At 36.3% G+C, this 17,671-nt stretch overlaps 1 protein-coding gene across 1 annotated transcript in view; it reads left to right on the plus strand.

Moving 5' to 3' along the window:
* Dok6 (docking protein 6) overlaps positions 1–17,671 on the plus strand; it is a 306,256-nt gene that overhangs the window by 101,693 nt on the left and 186,892 nt on the right. The window contains exon 2 of the mRNA XM_075968101.1: positions 11,310–11,417. Within this exon, the coding sequence (XP_075824216.1) occupies positions 11,310–11,417 (108 nt within the window). The remainder of the gene's footprint in view (positions 1–11,309; positions 11,418–17,671) is intronic.

The raw sequence follows: 17,671 nt of genomic DNA on the forward strand, positions 1-17,671 counted from the left end.
GTTCTCCTTATTTAGCTTCTCTAGGATCACTAATTATAAGCTCAATGTCCTTGGTTTATGGCTAGAAACCAAATATGAGTGAGTACATCCCATGTTCCTCTTTTTGGGTCTGGCTTACCTCACTCAGGATAGGGGTACACTCATCCATTGCTGGTGGGAATGCAAACTTGTGCAACCACTTTGGAAGGCAGTATGGCGGTTTCTCAGGAAATTCGGGATCAACTTACCCCTGGACCCAGCAATACCACTCTTGGGAATATACCCAAGAGAGGCCTTATCATACAACAAAAGTATATGCTCTACAATGTTCATAGCAGCATTGTTTGTGATAGCCAGAACCTGGAAACAACCTAGATGCCCTTCAATGGAAGAATGGATGAAGAAAGTATGGAATTTATACATATTAGAGTACTACTCAGCAATAAAAAACAAGGACTTCATGAATTTTGCATACAAATGGATGGAAATATCCCATGCTTTTTTGGGTAATAGTCCAGCTGGCCTTGGTGAGCTCCCAGTAGATCAGCTCCACTGTCTCAGTGGGTGGGTGCACCCCTCGTGGTCCCGACTTCTTTGCTCATGTTCTCCCTCCTTCTGCTCCTCATTGGGACCTTGGGAGCTCAGTCCAGTGCTCCAGTGTGGGTCTCTGTCTCTATCTCCATCCATCGCCAGATGAAAGTTCTAAGATGATATGCAAGATATTCGTCAGTATTGCGCTAGGATGGGGTCATTTCAGGTTCCCTATCCTCAGCTGCCCAAGGAACTAACTGGGGACCTCGGCTTGGACACCTGGGAGCCCCTCTAGGGTCAATTCTCCTGCCCACCCTAAAGTGGATCCCTTAACTAAGAATTGTGGTTCCGTGCTCCCCTATCCAACCTTCCTTTATCCCGATCCTCCTATTTCCCCAAGTCCCCCCTCCTTCCCTTCTACCTTTTCTCTCCCCATCTCCCCTTACCCCCTTCCCACCCCACCCCCAAGATCCCACTTTTCTCCCCGGCAATTTTGTCTACTTCCCTTATCCAAGAGGATAACGATATGTTTTTCCTTGTGTTCACCTTCTTACTTAGCTTCTTTAGGTTCGCCAATTGTAGATTCTGTGACCCCTATTTATGGCTAGAAACCAATTATGAGTGAGTACATCCCATGTTCTTCTTTTTGGGTCTGGGATACCTCACTCAGGATAGTGTTTTCTATTTCCATCCATTTGCATGCAAAATTCGAGAAGTCATTGTTTTTTACCGCAGCGTAGTACTCTAGTGTGTATATATTCCATACTTTCTTCATCCATTCTTCCATTGAAGGGCATCTAGGTTGTTTCCAGGTTCTGGCTATTACAAATAATACTGCTATGAACATAGTTGAACAAATGCTTTTGACATGTGATAGAGCATCTCTTGGGTAAATTCCCAAGAGTGGTATTGCTGGGTCCAGGGGTGGGTTGATCCCGAATTTCCTGAGAAACCGAAACACTGACTTCCACAGTGGTTGCACAAGATTGCATTCCCACCAGCAATGGATGAGGGTACCCCTTCCTCCACAGCCTCTCCAGCAAAGGCTATCTTGATTCATTGATTACAACATCATTGGAGAAGAATCCAATAAGCATCAGATACTCAAGAGAAGTTTGTAGACTGAATAGATTACAAAAAAAAATGTATGTCCACCAAAGGCCATATGCATAGAGAAAAGTGTGGGTCTTAAATAATTTGTAATACTCTTCAATTTGCTTCTTCTTATAATGCTTCATTTTAAGAAACAGAGGACATCAAGTTAGAAATTTTAACTTATGAGTTCAAAATATCAGCACAAGTAAGTGTTCATCACAACATATTTTTAATTAATAAAAAACATTTCATTGAACTTTAGATAATTGATACTTTTTAAAAATTTCAAGCTTTTCACATAGATTATTTCTCTACTTTCTCTTAAGCAGTTGACCTGAACTTCATGATTGTCCTTCTTATATCACATGACAGAAAAATTCAAGCCCTGGTACTCCCAATGCCTTCTATGGTATTACAACTACACTGTGACCCCAGCAGGGGATGAAGAAATAGCCTGGGGTATTTAGGGAGACCTGATAATTCTGAGACACATTCTGCATGGAAGGGGTTAACTTATCTTGATGCATTTTTAAAACTTCTGTTGTTACAAGCAAGAAAAAAAAGGGGGGGGGTGGCCTCCTTTTGCTCTCAAATTCAGCTGGAAAGTAATGAAACATTAACTGAAAAACAAAGTCAAATGTGTAAGTTTCATCACAGTACACCTTCAAGAATGAGTGTGGCTGGAGCTGAGAAGATGGCTCGCTAAGAAAATGCTTGCTGTGCAAATGTGAAGACCTGAGTTCAGATCCTCGGCACTCATGTAAAAGCGGGTGGAACAGTATGCCTGAAGACTACTCCTGTGCTGAAGCCCCATTCTGAGTAGTCACTGGCTATCCAACCTAGCTTCAGTTTCAAGGAGAGATCCTCTCTCAAATCAAAGATGGAGGACTGTAGAAGGAGGCCTGAAGTAACATCTGGTTTCCATACGTGTTTCCAGAGACAAGTGCTAACCACATGCACACTCATGAATACACACCATCCACATACTGGAACACACGAAAGAAAAAACAAAACAAAACAAAACTGAAAATGGCTGCGATATTACACAGGAATAGTGAAATGTAAATTATGTCTTCATTTCTGTATGTTCATCATTCACTTCTAAAGGTCATGATGTATCAGCTATCTCTCAGTTCAAAGACAATACAGATGCAAACATGTTCCACTACAGAGATGGGCCCAAAACACAGACTTTGAACGCAGAGAGACACAGTGGAGCATGAGAGCTTGGGTAACACCACTGGCGTTGACATTCTTTGACAAACTATTGGAGTTAATAGGTAAGTTCTACTCCTATGCTTACAAGTGCATAGACTATATGGTCCTATGTGAAGCCTTCAACAGGGTTTCAGCCACTGGTGAGCAGGTTTTTTTTTTTTAAAGTTCTCCTTAGAGTCCTGCCTTGTCCCCCTTCAGAGGCACCAGGGCGTAGCCAGTCTTTATTAACTGATTTTTAACAGATAAACCAAAGCTGCCAAGACTTTTTTAGAAACTTGATAGCATTAGACATAACTACTTCTGGGACGCCTGAGTCTTAGCCAGAAGTTGTGTTCTGTCTGTCTGTTTTCTTGCTGTGTTCAGCCTAATTAATGGTTGATCCTAACACCTTTTTAGCACACTTATCCATTGCTGCCATCTGTTCCTGAAAATACTAGAAGGATTGGTTCCTCTGTCTCTATCTGTTATCTTTCCTTATTTTCTACTTGGAAATAGGAACCACAAAAGGAAAAAAAGTAAAATGTGTCCCCTGACATTTTTGTAAACTTGAACACTTTTAAAAATAATCATAAGGCCTTGGGGATAGTTCAGTGGGTAAAAATACTTGTTCAGCAAGGATGAGAACCTGAGTTTTAATACACAGGACCCACAAAAAACTCAGGCATGTAACCTGAGTATTAGGGGAAGAAACAGGTGAATCCCAAGTGCTTACTATCCAATTAAGATGGGGAAATGATAGGGCTTCAGTTCAGTGAAACACTTGTCTCAAGTAATAAGTAGAGAGTGATAGAAGACACCCAGGGTCCTGTTCTGTCTTTGTTGTGTGCATAAACCTACTATACTATACAAACACACACACATGAGGAGAGAGAGAGAGAGAGAGAGAGAGAGAGAGAGAGAGAGAGAGAGAGAGAACATACATAGACTCTAATCAAATTAAAACAATCTAATAAAATGGCATAAACTACATAAAGACATCTAAATGAAAATTGACATATGTGCCTTCATATCTGTTTTTAATGATGAAGAAGGAACTCCAGCACGGACCTTCCTCTCACACCTGCACCTCTCAATGAATCAGTCACTGTGGTAATTATGATGGAAATAAGAAGAGTTCTTGGTACTCTCTACTTCTAAATATAGATTACACAGTACAGCTTGGCTTAGGCAGCCAGGGGGATTTATGCAGATATATGGAGCTTCAAACATCATCTTTTACTGAGATTTCATTAAAGTGATGATTTTGAGATTTGTCTGTGTAGCAATAGTTCACATACTTTCAAAGGTGTCAATTGCTCAGTTGTGTACATAAATCATAGTGCCTGCACTTGCGACCTTTATGAGTAATGCTATCACAAATGTTGTAAAAGATACATATATTTTTCTCTTATGTACAAAAAACAGTAGAATTGTTAATGTCTATGTGGTTTATCTAGAGACATTACAAGATTTTCCATAACTATGCATCTTCCAGACTCATTAATATAGACTCCAGTAGAAAGAGCAGCTCACTGTCCCTGCCATAGCCTAGTATCTTTTTATTTTCTTTTGTTAGGGGTGAGCTGTCTTCTTTCCCTTCTACTTCAGATTTTCTTAAGTTTTAAGAATTTAGTAAAATCTTAATCCCCCTAGACACATGTTAAGTTCCTTTTTATCAGTGGCAGTTCGAGTATCCCGCTTTTCCTTGAATTGGATAGTCTTTTGAAACTGTTAAAGTTCTTCTAGAAAAGTTCACGTTGCATTCAGACATATGACAAAGGCCTTTTCAGTGACTTCCTGTTCATTTCTTAGAACATTCATTCCTGAGATAAAAATAAATATTCAGTTAATTCAATTCCTTCTCTTCTATTCTTATTATATTTTAGCACCTTGTTTAACTAATGTGTGTGAGGTCAGCGTCAAACCTATTAATACCTGCACTTTCTAAAGTTTCATTTACAAAGATTTTAATATTTGTGTCATGAATTCACCTGACTACTATGACTGAAACTGAGTGACATCATTTAGGAAAAGAAGAGTAACATGCTTTTAAAAGAGACATTGGGAGGCAATCCCGAGACTTGGCTCACTGGCTAAGAATGCTTACTTCTCTTTCAGAGGACTTGAATCTAGCTTTTAGTAGCCATACTGTGCAGTCCCTATGCCTGTGACTCTAGCTCCAGGGAATCTGACACCCTCTTCTGGTCAGAGCTTCTAATGACATCACACAGGAGCAGGAGACAAACCCCACAACTGCAAATTCTTTCTCCCTTACTCTGATTCCCTGTTCACTCTTTGTGTCTCTTTTAGTTCTTGAAGCAGTTAGAAAAATTCCAATCCTCAGGCAAGATACAAACTATCTATCTTAGAATGAAGAAGGATTAAATTTATTTGGAGACATTAGAATTTAAATCTGGGAAACTTAATTCAAGCCACCTTCCTATTACATAAGGGATCCTATTGAGTGGCATCTGTTTTATGGCTTAAGCTGAAGAGCGGCGGTAGGTGACAGTTTTTATTTGCTAATATTGTGATGGTTAGAGAAAAGCTCAAACCTCTTGTTAGGAAAGGATCAGACAGAATCACAAGAGGTGGCTGTAGTTCTTATCACAATTTATAAGGTGAACACCCAGACATCTCAAGTAAAAGCTTAATTGTGGACATGCCTGAGATGCCACAGTTCTAATTTAAGAGCCCCCCCCAATTGACATTAGTCCATTTTAATTTTCTTATTTTTAACCCATGAACACATTTGAATCTCAATGGTCTCACCCAGAGGCCTCCTGTACCCAGATGTATGCATCACACATTCTTCTACTTGATCTAATGTTGGAAAAAAATGTCCTTGAGAGGGAGGGTGACATACTAGGTCTGGTATTCAAAACACATCTCTGTGCTATAATTATTTCCACAGTGCTTAGCTACTCACAAATGCATTTATTTATCAACTACCACCTGCCTGATATATAATTAAGGATACATTCAACAGTGCAAGAATTCTTTCTATAAGAAGATATATTTGGTTTTTATTGTGAATAGGGTTTTTTTATTACTATATCCATGAAATCGTTCAAGATTTACTGAAGGAATATATCAATGAATGGATGGATAAATAAGTGGATTTCTTATATTAAAACAAGCTTAACAACATTTAAGTCTGAATCAATAGCATGCGTTGCTTTCATATTAACCATAATATATCTAATCCACCAGGTAATTAGACATGTTTCTTTCTAATGGTTGCTCTCACACACACACCAAATGGTCCTCTCTGGTACGACAAAGATCCTCTACTAGCTGGTGGAAGTTACACATAGCATAATCTTGTCATACCTATTTCAGAGTAGGCTTTACATATTTGTTTTTTATTTTCATCAAATACAGTTTTGGATAAATGAATCTTATATATCAATGTGTAATTTATGTGTACTTTTATGTGTATGTGTGTGTACATGTGGAGGAAGAAGGAATCTTGCTTTCAGGAGAAAACTCAAATGTACCATTGTATATATATTGAATCCCTAGAGAAATATATTCTATGACTTTCTTTATCGTGGCAAGCTGTCTGTAGCATGATTAATAAAAACTCAGAGAACGATATTGGGGTTCAACCTGAAAAGCAAAACAAGCAGTTACTGGCTCTTATTAATTACTACCTCAGTCTGAAATGGCAGTCCTGCCTCCAGGAATCTCAGAATGAGACTGTGCCTGAGAGCTGTCTCCTCCTATCTTAAATTCCTCTCTAGGGCTGGGATTAAAGGCCTGCGCCACTACCACCTGATTCCTATGGCAAACTAGCATTTCAACTGGGATTAAAGGTGTGTGTCACCACTGCCTGGTCTGTAGGACTGTTTTACTCTTTAATCTTCAGACATGCTTTATTTATTAAAATACAAATGAAATATCACAACAACCATCAACGTTGACAATTCCTATAATCAAAAATTCTTCCAAGTACTGATATCCTATTTTGATGTACAAGGTTCATTAGGTCAATGGCTTGTGATAGAATAGATCTATTAAATCTGACATTGAATATATTAAATTTGTGAATGAGTATTTGCTAAATAGCATAATTACAGCTATGATCTGAAGCCAAGAAATATGCTATCGACTTCTTCCTGGTAAGTCTTAACTGGGAAGGAAAGCTTTGTATAAAATCACCTTGAAATGGAGAAAGTGCTAAAAGGAAAAAATGCCATGTGGCAAAAATTTTTCATCAGATGGAATGGGTATGTAATCATGGCAAGCTGCCCATCCAACTAACACATTGGAAACCATAGAATGGGCCAGCTGATATCCGTGGGACTTCTAGAATTCTGGCAGCAACAGGGCCCTGAGGTCACCTTATAGCTAGGTTGCTAAGGCAACCTACTTATTTAGAATGGGTGTCTGAAAGAGGTGAAATTCTCAGTTCTTATTCCAAGATAGAGGGTGCAGAATTCCCTAAACAAAGATGTAACCTGCAAAAATGTCACCTGCTAACAGACAGATACTTGTCAAGAAGACTTTCTTCAAGAAATAAATTTTGTCCTTAAACAGCCCAAACCAAAATAGTTGCAATTATTTATGCTCTTGAGATGCAAGAATTATCAAATTAGAATAGAACACCTGCCCCCAATTTCCAAATAAATGAATAAATAAGGCTCATTGGTCATTCATTACTGCTTGTTGCAGAGGGTTGCTCCTTCGTTCTGGCCACCCAGAACCGAAATAATCACACAGAATTGTATTAATTAAAACACTGCTTGGCCTATTATTTTTAGCTTGTTATTGGCTCTTATATTAATTTAACCCGTTTCTATTAATTTGTACATCGCCACGTGGCAGTGGCTTAGCAGAAAAAGATTCCAACTGGTGTTTTTCTCAGGCTGAGAATCCATGGTGTCTCTCCCTGCCTCTTTCCCCTAGCTTTCAGTCCAGTTTTCCCCACCTACTTAAGTTCTACCCTATCAGGCCAAGGCAGTTTTTTATATTCATTAACCAGTAAAAACAACACACAGACAGAAGGACCTCCCACACCAACTGCTTATCCTCATGGGCAAAAACATTTAGGTGCTAGTTCAATCATGGGGTTTTATTTCATTTCCTCAAAAGATTTTCACCTTTCATTTTAGATAAACCTTTTTTTACATATATATTTTCTCATAGCAGTGATTTTCTAGCTCCCAGCAGTCATTTTCCTTTTTCTTATATGTCTGTAGTCATTTGATCTGTTAATGTTATAACAGCTGAAGGAAAGGATGCTATTTAAATAGGTAGATCTATCATCTTATTTGGTATCACTTGTTCTGCAATAACAATGCATGCTTTCTGGCTCATATTTAGCTCAATTATTAAATTAAAGTAACTATAGTAATACAAAATGAACATTGAAATGCCTACATATATATGGATTTCTATGAATATTTTAAGGATTCATTTGCTATCATGATGACTACCAAGGTGTGAGCAATAAAATGACCTAAATATAAGCATGCACATGTATACTGCTCAATATATTAGAAACATCATGATATATTAATATTGGCAAATATTTGTATTCAATGAAACATTTTAACACTTTGATCAGATATACTAATATATATTTGATTAGTCAGATTCATTAATTTAATTGATTATCAGAATCATGTGAGACCTTTACATCTGTAAGAATTTGCCATGCTCTCCTGCCAATTCACTCCTAGCGGACCAGATCCCAATGCCTGCCAAGCAGGAGTGGGGTGAGCATGGTTTCAGCTACTTTCCTCTTAAACCTGAGTGGGCATACAAGCCCCCGGGCCCACAAACTCCATTCAATTGCTCCGTAGCCAGACCTCCCAAAAGGTTCAGAGCTGTTTTTGCTGGCGAACCAGGAAGCCACGTCTATGCAATTTTTTGCTGCTAATGCTGAATCAGGAAGATCTCTCTTAAAGGAGCCATGACACCCCTGCTCACTTCTAGCAAAGACAGCCCATCTGAAAAAAAAAATGTGACTTCCAAGAAATTGCACTAAAGTCTGTTCTTTTTGTCTAGAATTCATTTTGTAGCTCTCTCGGTTTTATGTGGATTTAGCTGTACATGTTGGGGACCATCTGTAGATGGAGACTGGTTATTCATTCCAGGTTTTCAAGACCTGAAGTAATCACACAAAACTATATTATTTGCAATACTGTTTGGCCAGGCTTAAGTGTATTGCTAGCTATAACTTATATCTTAAAGTATTCCATTTCTTTTAACCTGTGTATTACCACATGGTTGTGACCTACCTACTGGTAAGGTTCTGTCTTGCATCTGTCTTCTGTGTCTGTCTCCTGTGGTGGCTCCACATATTCTCCTTGACTCTGACTACTCACTCCTCCTCTTTCTGCTTGGAATTCCTGCCTTGCCCTATTCTGCTAAGCTGCTGGCTAAAACAGCTTTATTCATTAACCAATAAAAGCAGCCCTTATACAGAAAGATTTCCCACAGCAGTATGTTGGAACCAGAACTCCTATAGTAAAAAGAAATGTTATCATGTACAGCTTTGCTATTTGTAGCAAATAGCACCTATCAGTAAGATAAAGTAACCTGAAAGAAGGGCAACACCTTGTGGAGAATTTTCTGTACACTGAAACTTTGGCCCATCTTGTTAAATTCCCCCTCAATTCCAAGCATTACTCTTCTGAGCACTAAGTAACGCTGAAGTTGGGTGATGAATAAATAAAAGAGCTGTGATAAAAATATAAAAGCTTTACCAATTTTCCACAGTCTTTTGTCTTTTTTTATATATTAACATTTTTTCATACATTTTGTCATGATTAGGGGAGAGACTCAAGATGTTCTACCCCTTTCTGAAGGACTACTAGCAGTGTATGGTTCTGAGGGAAAGGGTGTCATTTTTTGATTGCTACAACCATTGGTAATTTGCCCTTGCTCCAGTAAATAATTTCCCTCCCATGCTGTGGAAAGAAACTAATTAAGCTTAAGGAGTCCACATGCGATACAAGACGTGCAAATAGAAAGGAGTTTGCTGGGAAGAAAGATTTCAGCAGAAAAACGAAAAAGATGAGAAAGAGAAATGAATTGGATAAAAATGACTGAAATTCATTAATCGGAGCTACGCAAATCATATGTTGATTCCATATTGTAATCATTAATATAATTTTGGAAGTGGGAATCGGTAAAGGTTCAACAAAGAAATTCAGTGCCACGTGCTAAACGCCATGTATCAAAGCAAACCAATCATTCTAAAGAAATTGACCAGTTCCTCATTTACAGGTATGCAGCTATTAGCCCTTTGATAAGGAAGATATAGCTAATCCCAGAGATGGGCAGACGTGTTATTGTATACTTAGAGCTCAACACCATTGCTGATGTATTTTTCAAAGCTATAGTAAAAAATCTAAGAAAGAGAGCAGGCGCAGAGGGAGTGAGTGTTCAGATGGTTATTTTACTTATTTTGCTCTTAGTGGAAAATTCATTTGTGATTGTTCTGAGAATGCCTTTTAACATGGAAAATGCTGTCTTTCAGTGAGTAAGAAAAATGTTCATGGAAATAATTTGAAAGAATTACACTCATGTCTTCTACTAGCAGAAAAAGGATTGTGGCAAATGTGTACTTTAAATAAAGACAGAATAGAAACACAGTGACTAAGATTCTAAAATTACCTTTGATGAAATCTCTCTTCATGCTACTGAAGAATATTTCTTCATGAATTAAAATATGCTAAATTTAGACATTAAAAAGTTGTGTCCATTTCAAATTACCAAGAAAGTTGAATTGCTTTGGACAAAATACATTTTTGGAAAAAAATACATTTTACTTTTCTTTTCAACATACCTACGGAGATCGTGTAATATTATACAGTAAAAATCAGAAAGCAACCTAAAAGATTAGTGTTGATTATTTCTATAAAATAAGAACATTGTCCAAAAATAATAAAGTGAGCTCATATAATTAACGGTATTTTAAAAGCTAAAACTACAGGTTCAGAAAGATGTACACATATTATTTGAAAGATATCATTTTACATAATAAATATTTAGCATATTCTAGTAAATATAAAACTGTAAAGCAAGAGAGTTGTATGGGCCCAATATAAAACTGTATTTCTTACTATTTTCTAAATTATGTCATGACCATTTGTTGATAATCCTGAAGCTGTGTAAGACAATTATAAATATTATTTTTTATTCAAAGTTAGAAAACTAGCAGTATGTATCTGTTTCACTTAACCCGAATAAATTCACACTGCAGTGGGATATGAAATAAAGAATTTCCATTATGCATGCAGTACTGGCAACTAAGTGATTACTTAAAAATGATTAAAATAAGCTGATTAATGCACTGAATTTTACATGATACATTTTGTTTTTAAGATGTGCTGTAGTTTCTATGAGTCACACACTTCTTTAAAGAAGCTATTCTATGAAGTAAATGCGGTTTTACAAACTCGTTCCTTATGGATTGGTTGAATAGAGAAGACCTCAAAAGCCAGTAAGTTTATAGGAAAGGGTGGATAATCAGATGCCTTTATTTGTTTCAGATTTTCAGACGATGTTGGTTGGTTTTTAAGAAGGCTTCTAGCAAAGGACCCAGAAGGCTAGAAAAATTTCCAGATGAAAAGGCAGCTTATTTCAGAAACTTTCACAAGGTAAGTCACACATGTAGAGGTCCCTGGGGAACAGCTGGGCTCTTGACAACTTGTGGAGACATTTCTTTGATGAATGAAATCTACAGAGGGAAAAATTCATAGCCAGGATAAAATGCTCCTGTTCTGATAAAATGTAAAAGTTATTTTTCTTTCTTATCTTAATCATCTGCTGTAAATCCAAGTTATACTTCTGCAAACTGGAAAGCTCATTTTTATGGCGACTTTGCAAAATTAGATGAGTCATAACTCAACTAGATCCATTCTAAGGTGCTGAGTGGGTACTTTTCTCCTGTTCAGGTTAATTGTGCATTTGCTGCTCTGATTTAAACGATAGCAGTATTTAGGAAATGACGTTTATCAGACAAGCTTTAGCAGTGTTAATATAGATAGCATTAGCTGTTTACTCAGCACATTAACAAGAAATGGTCATTAAATATGCTGGTATGTAGATGCTGCATAAATTCCAGGAATAAACTATAAGCTCCATAATAACTGAAAGAATATACAATATGACCTTCACATAGCCATAAACATGTGGCCTGAATTTATCTTTGGTGATAATTTCATACCACTGTACCCAGAAGTGTGGAATTGTATAGCCTGCATACCGCTGCTTGCAAAAGCTCAATACAAATTCTAATTCCTCATTAGCAACTTACACAGTGACTCATAGAGCATAAGTGACCTCAGATGATGTAATGAATTTGTAGTATTTTATTTTACATGATATACAGTTTTATTTTATTCCATTTTGTTAACTATATGTTACTTGACATACAGTTAATAAGATATATAATCCAACTATGAAAAGACTACCAACCATATATTTACATCTAAATATTGTCAGATAGCCTAAAACTGAAGTTGTTGTAATCTTTGTCAGGTATTTTACATGTTGATATTGATCTACTACCAGAAAAAAAATGTTTGATTTTCTGCTCAATAATTTACTAGCTTATGGACATTTTGGTTTTCTTGTTAGTGAATAGATTTTAACAGTTGCATTGCATGTCTCTAATGACAATTTGAATGGGTATTTCATAAAATGGCCAATATAATTCTGCCTATTTTGATCATATAAAAAAGGATTTGCATACTAAAATTTCACTGGTGCTGTGTATCATTAAGATCAGCCATGTTTTTAAAACCCTTAAAGCAGACTTAAGAATAAGTGGCAAGCAGTGAATTAAATATAAAGCCATAATGTTCATTTTTTTGCTTTTAGAAAGAGGCTTACTATTTAGCCCAGGATAGTCTCAAAAGATTGGCAAACTTGCTATCTTAGGTCCTAATTTCAGGAATCATAGACTTGAACCATCATACATGACTCATATTTTCTTTACAAGAAAAACTGTGGAGGGCTGAACATTTTGTATGTTCCATAAAATTTTGCCTAGAACTTTTCATGGTGAGTTGAATAGCATATCACCCATATTCTTTAGTTTTTAAGTACTGGGCCCAAGACTGTTTGCAGAGTCTGTGGTGGTTTGAATGAAAATGGTCCCAATAGATTCATAAGGAGTGACATTGTTTGGAAGTATTAGGATATGTGGTTTTGTTGGAGTAGATGTGGCCTTGTCAGAGGAAGTGTGTCATTAGACATAGACTTTGACATTTCAAAAACTCAAGTCAGCACCAGTGTCTGCCTGCCAATCCAGATGTAGAACTCTCAGCTGCTTCTCCAGCACCATGTCTGACTGCTTGCTGCCATACTTCCCACTATGACAATGGACTAAGCCTCTAAACTGCAAGACATGTTCAGTTAAATGTTTTCTTTTACAGGAATTGTGGTAGTCTTAGTGTCTCTTCACAGCAATAGAACCCCTGATTACACAGAACCTCAGGGGATGTGGCCTCATTGGAAGATATATGTCATTCGTGTTCAACTTTGAGATTTAAAGATATCATTTCCAATTAACTCTTTTTGCTCTTTGCTTGCAGTTCAAGATGTAAGTTGTTAACTTCCATGTCTGTCCATTGTGTCTCTGTTCCATCATCTTGAACTCTAATCCCTCTGGACTCGTAACCCCAAATAAAGTATTTCTTCTGTAAGAGTCCTTGAGTTTTATCAAACCAATAGAAGAGTAACTGGTGCAACCTTGCTGTTCAGCAGCGCCACGTATTGGTTGACACTCCAGTTAATACAATGCTGTTTTCCCCCCAAATAAAACAAGCAAAATGCTTAGCAAGACATGGTTTAATTTATCATTTTTATATGAAAACAATGCATCTTTTCTAGGATTTCAACTGTGGCTGGTAATTTGGTGACAAATACATATTGAATGTCTGCTCTATGCCAGGTACTCTATTCATGACTTGGGATGTAAGGTTGCATAAGACAAAAATATTGTCCCATAAGCTTGAATCTTACTGCAGACAAAATGCATACACACATAACATGGCAAGGAGAGTTATAGAACTATGTATTTCCTATAATTTAGAATTCAAGTCGATTTTGTAACAAAGATAACACTTGAATGATTCGAGAAAGGGTGTCTATCATTTATTGATGAGTGGTCATTTCTAAAAGAAATCTAAATTAGTTCTCCTCCTTGCTTATCTTGTTGTTGTCTTGTTTTACTTGTTTATTATGCTTTTGGTCTCTTGTTCCTTAATTGTTAGTGTTACATGTATGTAACCATATCCTAAGTTAATTTAGTGTTGCTTATATGTATCTGTGGTTGAGGTTGACTTTTGGGGGCTTGGAACTTGTTCCTGGAACAAACGAAGTCTTTCTCTCTTAGCAGTCATTAATTGACCATAATTCTTTATCTGGGGGTACAGCCTTATTTTATTCTTGAGATCATATCTTATTATGTAGCCCAAGCTGGCTGTGAACTTGGGGTTCTCTCAATTCAGCTACTCAGGTGTAGAAATTATAGTCATGAATCATCAACCTGACACTTCTCATTTCATATAATATGAATTTCCAACTTTAATCTCTTCTTATACTACAGTAGCAATCATGTGCTCTCTATAGGAGTGTTCAGGGATAAAGAATGTGCTTTCTGGGATTTGTCTTGGACACTGCTTATTGAAAATCTCTTCGTTTCCACTGTGAATGGTCAGCTTGCAAAAAAATTTCAGTCTTTGAGATATCCTGCCTGTCAGCCTGATCTAGAATTCAGATTCATTATTTGTATGATTTTATAGACCTTCTTAAATATGTACTATTTTTTTCTTCACTGGGGATTCAGTGGTGGAGAAAAATTATTAAACGCTACATCTGTTTACCATTGGTCTTAAGCTTAAATGACTAGGAAAGTGCTATGAAATCGAGTATTTTACTGTAAAAGAAAATGAGAATAAAAAATAAACGGCTGCAGCTTGGTGAGACAAAGATGAAGTATTACAAGGAGCAGCCTCTAAGAATTTCAAAGATGAAGCAGAAGATCATTTCATAATTGAAGACAAAAACACCTGGTACAAGAGATTGAGGTAGAAATCCTTGGTATGCTTAAAGAACAAAAAGACTGAGCCAAAATATGGAAGAAGAGATTAAAAATAAATCAACAAACAACTGGCAAATATTCTGTAAGTGATGGAAATAATAGGGATATAAACAGGAAAGTGTATCATAACTGCTATGATCAAATGTCTATTTTTCCTTCCATCTCCTCTCTATACAACAGTAATCTGTAACTATATATTCCTCCCACAAACATCAAACCACAAAATCACAAAATACAAAATCACATTGGTCTCTTAACAAAACACTTTGTTTGTAATAGAGAGTCAAATGATTTGCCAAAACAAAATACACCCCTTTATACCAGGGGGAGCTGCAGTCATAGTAATGGCCCTGGCCCTGGCAGACTCCCACTCACCGGAACACTACAAAGCCTAAGGAAAGTAGCTGGCACTGATCATGGTGGGCTATCAGAGAGTAAGAAAGACACACTTCAAAGAGAAATTCAGAAGATACCGTTAATGATATACACACACTCAGTACAGGTCTTGGGTGACAGCGATGGGGTCTGGCAAACTAGCATCACCTCGTAGCTGAGGCTTGAGTATCCTGCCTTAAGCATGAGCCACCCACAGATCACCACAGATATAGCTTTAACATTACAGTCCAAGGGAGTAAATCACAGCAAAACATTTTCAAAGCAAAAACTATAATATAGAGTTTACTCATGACAGTCACTAGCTGATGATATAAATGCTGGAGGGTGAACCATGGAAAGGACACACCATGCAATGAGAGTGGAAAAAAAATCAACAAATGGTAAACCTGAAATGACACATTTTCTGAATGGTTCAACAGGAATCTTACATTTTATGTTTTATTTAACTATTTTCTTTTACAATAATTGGTCCTTACATTTATTTGTTTACGTGCTTAACTGAGATAGAATTATATCCCTTTCACCCATCAGCATCTCCCTTTCTATCCTGTAACTCCTACCAACTACCTTCTCTCAAATCTCTTCCATTCCCCTCTTTAAAGTGATAGCCCCCTTTTATTTCTAATAACCATTGTCAGTAGTATCCTAATTTCAATAAAGACAAATACTTTGAAAGAAAACTACGAACATTTTCTGTAAATTCAAAATTTTTAGCAAACTATTAACATATCTAATTAGAAATATATGATAACAAGAAGACACCATAAAGAGCAGGTTGTTTTGTTTGAAATTTAATGGAATAATTAGCAATAGAAGATAAAAAATCATCACAGGACCATTTAAAGAAATACAGAGAAAAAGCTTTTCTCAGAATTCAACCTGCATTGATCATGCACAGCTCTCAATAAGCCAAGACGAGAGCAAGCTTCAACAATTTGGAAAGAACTAACGTAAACTTCCCATAGAAAAGGAAAAATGTTTTCTATTCTTAGATGGCATAATTATTTGTTGTAAATGCTTGTCAAACTAGAAATACAGAACCAATAAATTTTAGTGAACAATAGACATGGAAATTTTAGTGTATAAAACTCAATGCATTTTTTCACATAGTGGCAGATGGCACTTGGCAAATAGCATTGTTAAAATTCACTCAATTAATATCAGTGCCAACAAATAATAAGTGAACTTATAAAACCACATATAAAATCCTCCATGCTGGAAACTATGGAAAGCAACTTAGAATTATGGGAGGAAGGCATATATATGACAAAATGCTGAAGTTTGTGTCTAAGATTCCTCCATGTTACTAGGTTGTCATGGTCTAAAATTGACACATAGTGCAAAAATATTCTAATAAATTTTTTAGGTTATTTTTGTAGATACTGAGAGGATGACGTCATATGGAAATGTATATAACACAGATTAATCAAAGCAAGCTTAATGCAGAAAAGCAAAGTTATTGAAGTTGCTAAGACATTCTAAAATGACAGAAATCATAGTCATGTATTATAAATGAGGTACTGTAAGCACAGATCAATGGAAGCTAATGGGAAAGATCAGTAGCAAATAGAAACCTAGGTGATCAATTTACACAGTCAATAAACACAAAGCAACAGAAAAAGATTTTTTCTTCAACAAAATGAATATTAAGTGATATCAACGCTACCTCACACTAGAGAAGGAAAAATTCAAAACTGATCACTGTTCTCAAATAAACAGTAAACATGCTAGAGTTACAGAATTAATCATAAAAAATCTTATTTTATAAGCAAAAATGTTATAAGTAATATATTTTAGGAGGAGAAAGAATTCTTTAAAATTCAATTTAAACTGTATCAAAATTTGAAATAATTTCCCTTCAAATCACCCCATTTTTTAATTTAGAAGACAGGTTACTAAATATAAAAAGTTTCACAAAGCATATACAGAACAAAATATAATTAAGGCTACATAAATATCACAACTCAAGAAAATAAGCAACTAGCATTTAAAAATGAACTCAAGATGCAAACTTATTAACATACACTTTCCAACATAAGAAACACACAATTAGAAATAATTTCATTGCTTTCTCACTCCATCCCTCTCCCCACCCCTAGATCATTCCATTCCCTCATGTTTCATATTTGACTTTCTCATGACAGTGCTACGAAGAGTATGTTTTATTACTCTAACATTTTCTTTATAGTATGGGCAGTGCAAACCCAAAATTTCAGTAATTTAAGACACTCATCACAAATTTTATCTCACTTTTTCTTTTGATTGACTGGAAACTGAAATGGGAAGTTTTGGCTAGTGCCAATCAGAAGAATAATTATAGCGTGGCTCTTTGGTGCTATATTAAGATTCTTTTTCATGAAGCTATGCCTCCAGTCTAATTGCTCAGTTTAGTTTTATTTGAGCTGC

The sequence above is a fragment of the Microtus pennsylvanicus genome, chromosome 4, assembly GCF_037038515.1.
Source record: "Microtus pennsylvanicus isolate mMicPen1 chromosome 4, mMicPen1.hap1, whole genome shotgun sequence".
NCBI lineage: Eukaryota > Metazoa > Chordata > Mammalia > Rodentia > Cricetidae > Microtus > Microtus pennsylvanicus.